General features: G+C 51.0%; 1 protein-coding gene across 1 annotated transcript; it reads right to left on the bottom strand.

Annotated features, from left to right (window-relative positions):
• Positions 1–1,823: 1,823 nt before the first annotated feature.
• On the bottom strand, positions 1,824–11,278 carry FAM78A (family with sequence similarity 78, member A). The gene is given in 3 exon segments (XM_009892225.1): positions 1,824–2,352; positions 10,697–10,985; positions 10,988–11,278. Coding segments are annotated over 3 exon segments (858 nt in total). The 5' UTR covers positions 11,028–11,278.
• Between the last annotated feature and the right edge of the window lie 484 nt (positions 11,279–11,762).

An 11,762-nucleotide genomic window follows, 5' to 3' on the forward strand; every position in this document is an offset into this window, starting at 1 on the left:
TCTCTCGAGGGAAAATTTTAGTAAGAGGAAGAAATGTTATCTAGGGGAAGGAGCCGCCGAGGGAAGGGGAAGTGATCTGCCTTAGGCCATGTGCTGGGGAGCAGGAGAGCAGATCCTCTGCTCCCCGTCCCATGCCCTGTCCTCCAGATGCCACCTCTACTGCAGAACTTCCTCTGCCTGCAAACCGTGCCCCTCCCATTCAAACAGCCCCTCCGTGCCGCCTTCCTCTGCAGAAGCACATACGGTTATCTCAGAAGCCATCTGGTTCTTATTAAAACCCAGAGGTTCCACCTCCTGCCCCAAATGCACCTTCCTTACTGGAGGACCTACGCCCACGGCTCAGGTGTTGCCCTGCCTGCACCTTCTCATGCATTACGTAGATGTTTGTGCCATAACCAGGCAGGTTATCGTGGTCCTGTCTGTACCCTGTTCCTGACAGTCCTGTACATCGTGAGGTCATTTGGAAAAAAATCACCTGCTAAGCCCAACGTGATTTGTTATCATGGGAAGAAGAGTTTTTCATAGCTTTTGCTTCTAGTGTTTGCTCGGAATGGGTGCCTGTTATTTTCAGACATGGCTGTTCCTGAATTATGGATATTGCTGGGTAGACTTGGTAGATAAGGATCTGCCCTCGCTTACACCCATGCATCTCCAATGACTTCATAAGGATCCTTTTTATATCCTGCTCTTCTTACAGCACCGTCATTTGGATTTCATGGGAAAACGGGGCAACAGAGCTTCACCCAACAGCAGCTGCTGCACAAACCGTTGGCTCTTACGCCACGAGAAGGTGAGACCGTGGGCCAGCTGGGCAAACACCTGCACGTCCTAAAGACAAACCCAGAAGGACATCTCCCCCTCTTGATTTATGCTGACTCCCAGGGCCACAATTCCAGCTGTGAGATTATCCCGTATTATAGTGCTAACGGAGGCTGAGATCACCAAGTGTAAGCAGCGCAGGCTTGTTCGCTACCCCTTCTGCGAAGCAGGGAGATGGCCCAGTAGCTCCCACTCAAGCAACATCCTACAGCAGGTTTGTTATTTGCATTGCTTTGAAACTGAGATTACTTCCATGCTTCCTTCTTCCAGGTTTTAAAACCAGGAAGACTTTCTTTTTATCACGCTTCTTCCAATTTCATGCCCTTTTCATCCATCAGCCCGTGACACACTGACAATCTATTCCTTATTCCAAAACTTGCTCCCAAAAAATCTGTAGAAAGGACATTCTGCCTGGTGGTGGTTTTGTTGTTGGTTTTTTTTTCAAACATAGCTTTAAGGCAAAAGTTTGGCAATGCAAAGCAAAGTCTACATAAGGCCGCATGACTTGGATTTGCAACTCAGAACCTTACAGCTTAAAAAAAATAAAATCCTTATCTTAAATAGTCAACTTTTTGCTCCAGGAACTTCTTTCGTTCTCAACCAAAAACAAAAAAAAAAGACTCTTTAAATCCCAAATTAAATGTTCTTATTGTTCTGGGCAGTCTGGACAAGCTAATGAGACTGAAGTTCAAACAGTAACTAAAGTAGGGAAGAAAAAAAAAAAGCTATACGGGTAGACATCAGTGTTAGTTTCTTCCCTTAGGAATCCAGTGATGAGACAGACCCCAGTCAAAGGTCTCCTCTTTAGCTTTAGCACAGTGAAATCCGTCCCAATGGGAGAAGGTAGAATGGTTGCATTTGTTGAATGAATAAAAAGTGCATTTTGATTTTGCTCAGATTATACGTGTGTATTCTAATACCTAAGTGATTGTTTTGCTTCGGGTTTTGTTTGTTGTTGTTTGGGTTTTTTTCTCCCTTTTGGTGCCGGGACGCCAGGTTTTATATTATCGATATTTTGGAGGTATCACCACAAGTGGTGGTCCATCCTTTGGCCTCCACATGAGTACCTGAGCATCATTGGCGTTGGGTTTGACAAGGGCACTGGGTGGTATTGGCTCATTCTTGCTAAGGACCTGGGGCTGCTCTTGAGCAGAGGGCTCCTGCAGCTTGGCACGCTGCCCCAAGGGTCTGCTGGGATTTACCTCGATGCCCAGCCTCATGCGCCATTTGATAGTCTGCAAGGTCACCATTTCGTTGGTAGCCGTGTTGGTTGCAACCAGCCAGGTGGTGAAGCTTTGATCCCGGTGAATGCTTGTGAGTTTGGCCACGTTGCTCTCGCTGACGGGCACCGCCCACGTCACGCTCGGGTAAAAGTTGTCGTTCATGCTGATGTTGAACTTGGACTCCTTCTTTGTGGGACCCACAATGGTGCAGGTTTCTGTCGTGTTTCCATACCAGGGATAGTTCACTCCGTCTGAGTCACTGATGGCCTGGATTTTACCCTCCAGTAGATCTGGAAGCTCCCAACTTGACCTGCCATAATCAACAACAAATTATGGATAATGCATTAATTACTTACTTTAGAAACATGCTGAACTTCAAAGAAAGGGAGGGAGGAGTTGTGAATGCATTCCCCTTTGAGCTTTTACTGGAATTTGTGCCTTTCCCACCATCCTGCTGAAAGAGGAACATAGGAAGTTCCGTTCCAACACATGGAAAAACTTCTTTACAGTTGGGGTGACGGAGCAGTGGCACAGGCTGCCCAGGGAGGGGGTGGAGTCCCCTTCGCTGGAGATTTTCAAAACCCACCTGGATGCAGTCCTGAGTGATGTGCTCTGGGCAATCCTGCTTTAGCAGGGGAGTGGGACTAGATGATCTCTAGAGGTCCCTTCCAACTCCGAAAATTCTGTGATTCTGTGATTCTGAGCTCAACCCTGCCGTTAAAACTGTCCGCAAATTTCCAGGATTGATCACAAAAGTCCGTCCTGCTGTTCAACACCACCGAGGAACCATCACCTGGCAGGGCCAGGGCTTTCCTTGCAGGGACCCGTGGCTACCTGGAGTGGTTCAAAATATGTCTGTGTTTAAGTAAGGCAGCAAAGGGTCGGTGCTCAGGAAAGTTCCGGTGTTGCGGGTATCCTCTTGCAGCTCCTTGGCTGTTGGAGCACGGCTGAACACACGGACTCGTTGAGGATCTCCTGACTCTCACGCTGGTGAGAGCGGGGCTCGGCGCTGAGTTTCTGTCTCTCAATAGCACAAAGATCTCCCTTGTCGGCAGAAGAACGGGCAAGCTCAGGAGCTGGCCCTGGGGTGAGGTGACCGAAGACCTAAGCACTGGAAGATCAAGGACTCAACTGGACCACAAAGCTTCCCTGTTGACTGCAACCTCCTGACCCAAAGGCTGCCGCTGCCTTACTCTGTTCTTTCTTTTCAGCCCCCACCAGCAAACACTCATTTTCTCTCTGGATAAGCTACCGTCCCTCCCCGCTGTCTGCCTGGCGCTGGAAGGGTAACCCATCCTTCTCCGGCCCTAGGAAGGACCCAGTTTAAAGGCTGCGCACCGGGCTCCGGGCTGGGGATGGTATTACAGTAATCAGAGAAACCGAGGTCAGCCAGCTTGTAAAACTGCCTGAGCCGGTCGTCTGTGCGCTGCGCTTGCGAGACTGACAGAAAGGTCAGCCTTTCGAGCAAGAAAGTAAGTGGAAAAGGGTCTTCCATCACCTCGTAATGCTGATGTACAACTTGGATTTTATTTTTTACTTTTTTTTTTTTTATTAACTTCCAATTTAATTTTTAAGATTAGATTTGCCAATAGAAGCAAACTACTGTGAACACCTCAGAAAGGGTTAGACATTTGCAGAGTAAAGGCACTAAGATGGCATAACCATAGGCCACGCGCTCGGCGCGTGCCAGCTATTTTAAGGACATTCTTTTAAAAAGCAGGCTGGTAAAGACGGCCCTAACGCACCTTCTCCCTCTTGCTTACGAATCGGCTCTCCCCACCACCCAGAGACGATGTCCCCGCTGTCACAGTGGCAGAGAGGGACGTGTGGCAGCAGCTCGTTCCCAGGGTGGCGTTTGCAGGTGACCCCGCGGTGGGACTGGGACGCTGCGCTGGGCACCGGCCCCCCGAGCCCTGCGGCTGCCGGCTGTGCCACGGGACACGGCTTATCTTGGGAGGGAGACAGAGGGGACGCGCTAAGGCTCGTCAGGGTAACTGTCCCAAGCCTTTAATAAGTCCACTGCTGCAGCTTAAAATAGCCCCTTGAGCGAAGCGGGGGCTGCGGCCGGGCGCAGGCTGGTGGGGGGGGGCACCCGTCGGGCTCTGACGCAGCTTTGGGACGAGCTGCTCCTCTCCACTGGCCAGGACTAATGTGACTGTCTCACAAGGCTGTTCTGATTGTTAATTAGTTAATGACCGTGAAGTGCCTCCATGTTTGTAACCACTGGATCGTTCAGCAGTTAGCTGTAAATGTCTGGATGTAGCTAGAAGGTACCACGGGGGGATTTAAAGATCTTATTTATCTTTTTTTTTTTTTTCATGCAAGTAGGGGTCCTAGCAAAAAAAAATCTCCCCTGTGCCTTGGCAAAGGGCTGCATCACGCAGGAGACGGCTGGTTCACAGGTCGGATGGCCTGGCAGGAACCCAGAAGGTCAAGGGCAAGGCAGGACGAGGGATGCTCCGGGGGATGCAGGGATGCTCCGAGCAGCAGGACGCGGGGGGTGGGGGGGTGGTCAGCAGCAGCCGGGGGTTGTGCAAGGGTGACGTCTCCCCGCACAGATTTACGGGCTGCTGTCAGCTACGGCACAGCGGCTGCAGCAATCCTCTCCTTGAGCTCATAGCCAGCAGGCAGAGGGAGTCCTTTCCCTGGAAGAAAATGTTTAGTGAAGGCAGCCAAAAGGAGATCCCTGAGCAACCCTGCCAGGACCCCCAGCCACTGGAGAGATGTTCATACGCTCTGCTCTCTAAACCGGAGTCATCCTGGCTCACCGCCCCCCGCGCTCGTCAGAGAGAGCGGAGCAGGGAAAGGCTCCGGGGATGTTGGATGCACACAGCCCTCGGCGGGCGCAGGAGCGGAGGTCGTTGTGCTCTGCAGCCCCCCACCTCCTCCCCGCCGCACAGCCCGGCTCTGGAACACCATCTGGGGGCTCTTTCTCTCCCTTTCAGCAGATGGTTTAGGATTACCCTCCATTCAGACAGCGGCCGGCACTCAGCTTGGCTGTCACCCGGGGATGAGATGTGACAATTTCCTGGAGGTTCGCTCTGTGACAAGCGTGGTGCTACGGTGCAGCCACAGCATCTCTGCGGGTGCGGACGTGCCAAACCGGGACTGGAGATGCTACGAGAAGCTGATAACCCTCCTGGGCTGCTCCTGCCTACTCGGGTGAGAGGCTGGTGGGCAAATGGCAGGAGAATCAGGTGGAGGATGCTCAGAAACTGTACGTCAACTGAGATCTGCACATCCCTGTCTTCATTCCCAGAAGACATATCTGACCCCAGACCAGTATGGAATCACAGGACCTTCTCAGGATTTGCCCAAGGTTTAGTCGAGACTAAAAACGTGGAGCTCTGTCAGGGCCCCGGGCAGGTCGCGGAAGGCACGGTGCCGCCCGCAGAGCCTGCGAAACCCCACCGCGAAGTCCAGCGTGCTTGCGAGCAGCGTGGCGGCGGCGTGCAGGGCGGCTCCGAAGAGCGCTCTGCTTAAAAGAAGTCGTGGGCAGGAGCGGGGGGAAGGAGAAACTGGCCTGCGTTTCTTTGTGGAGCACGCTGTGCCCAATTCTAGCGAGTGTGGTTAACCCCGGGGTTTCAAAACCATCACGTTCTGTCTGCGCAGCTTAGAAACGAGAAGAAAAATGAGGCCTTATGATGGTCCCATGACTGGAGCAAAAGCAGAGGCTGCACTGTGGTTTGCTGCTGCTACAGCAAAACCCGTGTGCCAGCCAGGTGAGAGCCTTCGCTTGCATAGTATGTCCCTGCTAAATAATATGCCAACGACTGCCCTTTTGGATGATTTTGGAAAGAACGCTGCGGAATGATCTTTGGCTGCATCAGCATCTTTCCGTGGTGGTGTTGAGCCAAGGAAAGATCAGAAAGTGCCCAGTAAACACTTTGCTGACAATAGCAGGGAAGAGGCGTGAAAAGAAACCAACCTATCTGGTTTCATGGATTCACTATAGCTGATCAGCTCCAAAATCAGTAGATTCTGGCTTGTAATACTGACAAGCTTGTTTCCGCCGCTTCTGAAACCTTCAGAGTCAGTACGGGCACCGTCAAAGACTGGAGCTGCCAACAAACCTCTCAACAAATGTCATCTCGCTACCAGGAGAAGGAACTTTGAGCTTTTTCTTGTGGCACCGCTGTAGCCCGGCTGCTGCCAGCCGAGCAGCTTTATGTCGGCTTTAGCCTCCTCGTTCCCATTCAGATCCGTTTCTTCCCATTCTGTCACACGACACGAAGCCCCCGGCTTATCCCGAGCCCTCCAGATGGCTGCCCCACCATCGCTGCGGTGGCCCGTGCGGTGACAGCAAATCCAAGCACAGCCGCCTCCAGCCCTGCGCGCCCAGCAGTGACATGTGTATAGTCAGTGAACCTTTTCAGACCGGCGCCAGGCACTATTGCATCCTCAGCCCCAATTCCTTAACGCTCCTAATTAGTCACAGGCCAGATGGACTTCATAACCTTCCACTTTCCAGTGCCCATCCTCTCCGCCAGCTCCCTCCAGAAGAGAAGCCCCGCTCAGGCGCGGACTGCGCTCGGCGCAGGTACCGGTGCAACATGTGGGCGCAGTGAAGAGCCGCCTTGGGTACCCCCATCGCTGCCCCGACCTGCCTCCCGCCGCCCCTGCGCCCGTGCTGGTGACCGGCTGAAAGAAAGAAAACCTGATACTCAGAGCTGCTTAATTTTAAATTGTCCTTTACAGAGTCTCGCTCACCTCCTCGGGCACGTCAAGCAATTCAAGCCAGGGTTGTAGCGAAGAACGGGAAGGAAATTTAAGATGTTCCCCAGCTGTCGGAGCCACGCTGCTGTGGTCCCTCTTCCCCCCGTCCTCCAGCCGCACGGTCCTGCCTTGTCGCTTGAACCGGCCGTGATGTTTGATGCACACTGGTTCAGGCAGTAAAACTAGCAGAAAATTGGCATCAAAAGGGGACGGTTTTCTGCTGGTTTAGCTGAGCAGGCTCAAGTCAGACTGGACAACCTATTTAACCAGGCTAAGGTCCGTGCTTACAGCGCAGGTAAGGGCCAGGGGCCATGCAAGGGCAGCGAAGCCTTTTCTTCTAAACCCCTGGAGGGGTACCTCAGTAAATTCCCACGGTGAACTGACCTCCCTTCGCTTCCCGCAGAAAGCACAACCTTTTTTTTTCCTTTGGTGAATCTGGTTTTGATTGTTTTTTCCCTCCTGAGTACTGGGGGTTTATTCTCTTGACAAGTCGATTTCTCGAGTTCATTGCGTCTCTACTGCAGGGCACGGAAGATTTAATCTTGCAAGAACGAGATGCCCGGCAAGGAAAAGCAGTGATGTAGCGCTGCCCAGCTGCCCCATCGGGTCCTCCAGGGGAGAAATATCCACCTGAAACTTCTCCAGATCCTTGGCTGATCATATTCAAACTCTGATTTATTTATCTCTCTGCTTTGCATATCTCCATCTGCACTGCTTCTTGCACATCTCCATGGAGATGAAGAAACAAGGCTGGATAATGCCATTCCGGCGGTGCCCAGCCCCTGACGCGGGTCCCACTGGGTTCTGCATGACCGGGCGCAGAAACCAGCACCCACCCCAGGAGATCCCAGCGGGGACCTGGTCCAGCAGCTCCTGCACCGGTCAGAGCTCTGCAGCCTGACCCTGACACCTCCGGCTGAGCAGCAGCATCCTCCCCTAAGGGCAGAGGGTAAAACCCTGCTCGGGGGCAGCAGTCATACCAGCCATGGGGCCAAACGGGAGCGTGCCCCAGTTCTGCATGGAGCAGGGGGTCAGAGAGCGCATCCCTGTCCTCACGCTGGGACTTTTCACGTTCCCAGCAGCATCTACCGACTTGCCCGTAACATAACGCCAGCATTGACGTGTTATCTGAGCTTTATTTTCCTATACGTTTAAAAATACTGCATTTAGCCCCAAAATTGTCAGTGGCGCTTTAAACGTTGTGTGTCTAAATTATCCCCTCTGTAGCTAACATCCCTATAGGAGCGTTATGCCCAGCTCCATCTGCTCCGGTATTTCTCAGCTGTTTCTGTCCTCAATGTAATGGCCAGCTTATAGACAGCTAACAACTTCGGAGCATAAAAGTGAAAAATTAATCCAAAGCCTGCTCTAAGTATTAATGCTCTGGTTGACCGACTGATTTTTTTATTATTTGGAGTTTTCTGTTTGCCTGTCACCACAGTGATAAAAAAATATGTATGTTCCAGTAGTCTCTTCATCATGGAAAGTTGGGACAAATACTCTGCTGGCATAAATCAATGCAGCTCGGTGGAGGTCAGTGGGATTACGATGAGTTACACCCGCTAAAGGCTTGGCCCATCCTTTCAGACAGGTTTGTGTCCTGTCTCTGTATAAAGGTCTTCCAAAAGCGTGTTTCAACGGCATTAAAAGAGGCCTTTCCTCCCAAACGCCTTTATTTATAGCTTTCAGATGGCGATGGGTCTACAGAAAGAGTACAGAGAGTGGAGGAGAAGACCAATTCCTGCTTATGTTTGGGTAACTTTTTCTTTTTCTTTTTTTTTTTTTTTTTTTAATATCAGTTAAATGTCAATGAACCTCCTAGGGAAAAAAAATCTGTTTCCATGATTTTCTGGCTAATGGCTCTCCTACATCGCTGCACTGTTTAATCCTGACTACGTGTTTACAGCACTTAGCTTGTAGATACAACTTTTCTTGTCTCAGAGCATTCCAGCAAGGGAAGACCATACCAAATCCTCATTTTCAACACCGGGAAACTCGGGTGCAGAGAAATAAAAGGGCATGTTGAGGTTCGCAGCCCACAGCAGCACTGGCAGAACAGCTCTCTGCCCAGTCCGCTATTTCGGTGGATGTGAGCTGTATTTATATACAGTGGACTTTTCTGTTTTCCTTTGCAGCTGGTGGCTGAAGACAGGATTTCTAAATGAGCCTGAGAATTACACATGCAAATCCAAAGGCCTGGAATGGGGAACATCTGAGCAACAAATTGTCCTTGCTAAAGATGGTGTTGGAGCCAAAAAGCCTACAGATTTCGGGCCTGTTGTAAGTACTTTTAAAATCAAGATAAGCTGCTCTGCTCCCTCCCTGAGCCTCACCCCTGGCGTTTGCCCGATGCCCGGTTGCTCCTCAAGGCACTCTCTGTTTGAGCAGAGAGGGGACGAGGGGACAGACGGGGGTGCCAGGCTGTCACTTACAGCTGCTCCTCGGTGTGCCCTTCCCTCTGGTCCACATCTCACAATGCAGATTTGCTTTACATCGGAGATGCTGAAGCCGTGTCCTCGGCCGGGCTTACAGGCAGAAGCCAGGGAAGAAGGGCCGGGGCGTGCGTGCAGATGTTCAGGCCTTCAGGAGGGCGCTGCATTAAGTCAGAGTTTTTCCTGATCTCCAGCCCTACTCCGCGGTCCCATCCTCTTTCAGTTCTCCTCATTCACCATTTTTTAAGCCACCCAGAATGCCCCCCGAGGGGCTGAACCGGCATCCCCCCGACACAGGGCACTTGGGATGCTCAGATGGGAGTGATGCTTAGACCTGACCTTCCCGTCCTTTCTCCCTTGTCCCCAGAGACCGGGCAGCATCAGCACCTCCAGCCACCAAACCATCTGCCAGCACCGGGCTCTGCGGTCAGGTTTTGTCCCCGTGGCTGGACAGAGAGAGTTGTGTCACACCGAGAGGCTGCACCCGTGCTGCCCAGCACCGTGAGTTGCAGAATTGCTGTTCTGTGCAGGCATTCGGAGATCAGGTGCTGTTACTGATTTAAGGACGGGCCAAAGCCTGCAACAACATTTGGTGAACAAACTGGTGGGGCACCGGGGAGAGATGACTTTTCACAGTAGGGAGGTGACATTTTAATTTGACTCATTCCTGTCTCACTATGACTGTCTGACCAGTAACACGGGGTTTTTGGTGAACAAACAACCCCTAGATTCCCCCTGCCTTACATATACACCTCCGTATTCCCACTTTTACATTACCCAAAAGGAGGGTAATGTGAAATTTTCACCCTGCTCCAAGGTGACACAAAAGGTTCCGTTATCAGTGGGTTAAATCCATCATGTTCTCTCCCTGTGGGCTGCCTGCTCCCGTGGGCAAAGCAAGCAGGATTCCTCCTGTGACGTTAAAGTGCATTCCCAAAGCTGGTGGGCTACCGAGCTCACAGCCACGGCACACTGCAGCAGCAGCACAGCACGCTGGGGACGGCACCGCGCCACAAGTGTCAGCCCTCGGGTTTCCCTGGGGCTCATCAACGCACAGTTTTACCCCGTAAGGGATGGGGAGGGATGCCGAAGAGAGGAGCTGGCCATCGGGGGAACCCCTCACGGAAAACACGTATCAGAACAGGGGTGCCCACGGTGGCAGGGCTGACCTGGGGTTTCAGGATCTCCAGCGCTGCTCAAAAGCTGCTGTGAAATACAGTATTGCTTTTGGGTTCCTAACAGAACGAGTGGGCTTCGGTTAGGGTTTGGGCACATTCCCATTGTAAGAGAAGAACACCCACTCCTTTAAAAGGGCAGGGACAAGCTCTCCTGTATTTTAAACATATGAGAAAGTCCTGTTAAGTTTCAGAAGAACTGGGTTTTAAAATCAAACCAAACGGATTATAATTTTTGGCTTAACCCAGTATTTCCCAGCCAGGCCATGGTTCTCCCACTCTTCCTTCCCGCTAGGCAAACGCACCCGCACGCGCTCTTGGAAATACTTACATTCCCTGTTCCCCATAGTGATTGTAAAATTCCATGTGGCTGCAAGCCTGGATCCAGCCGACGATCCAGGTCTCCTTCTTGGGAATAGGGGGCACCAACACTTGCGCAGAGGCTCGGAAGTGAGGGGTCCGGTAGCGCAGGACCACGCTGGAGGACTCGTCGATGCTGGTGGGAATGGGATCGATGGAGGCTTTGACTTCAATCACCGAAATACTTTCCCGGAAAACTTTGGATTTGCAGCTAATACTCTGAATACAGCCCATGGCATACCCCGAGTACAGTCCGACGCAGCTCCTAGGGTACTCCAGCAATCCTGGGGAATATTAGGCATTGAAATTATCTGGTGCTAGATCAATTACAGATCTTCTTGGTTTGTAATCTCAAAACTGATATCCATAGGATAGAAAATTCATCATGTAACGCCTTAATTAGAGTATCTGTCTTACAAGTACTGCTCCTATTTTGAGGTTAGCTGCACTTCAGAAGCAAAAGGGCCTTTAAGATTTTTTTTTTTCCCCCTTTTAACGACCCATTAAATCTCTCGCTCAAACAGTCTTTGGGTTAAAAAAAAAAAGGTCTCTTGAGTTCAATAAATAACGGTGGTGTTCTTAGCTGATATATTTAGTCCTTCCTTTCCTCAGATGCGGTCTGTCATTCACCATCAAACATAGGACTAGCCGGTATTTCCCTTTATTCTTTGGATGAAAAGCAGAATGCTGATAGACACATCTATATAAATAATGAAATAGTTTTTAGCCCCAGCTTGTCACAACCGGTGTGGATTTCCACTTCCTGACTTGCAGTTGTTCATAACTTCCTTTCGCACAAAATTACAATAATAACAGAAAGAAACGACGGGTGGAAAAAGCAAAAAAAAAAAAAAGTAGCCAAATCTCCGATTTTTGGAAGCTCCTCCGCCAGCGATGTCAGGGCTTTGGGTCTGATTTTTCTCTCTCTCTCTCTTTTTTTTTTTTTCTTTTTATTCTTTCCCTTAGAAATAGCCGAAACCATAAAGAACAAACCGGAGGTCCTGGTGGCGCAGGCGGGGGCTGCGCAGCGGGGCAGG

Source organism: Charadrius vociferus, unplaced genomic scaffold, assembly GCF_000708025.1.
Source record: "Charadrius vociferus isolate BGI_N301 unplaced genomic scaffold, ASM70802v2 scaffold549, whole genome shotgun sequence".
Classification (NCBI taxonomy): domain Eukaryota; kingdom Metazoa; phylum Chordata; class Aves; order Charadriiformes; family Charadriidae; genus Charadrius; species Charadrius vociferus.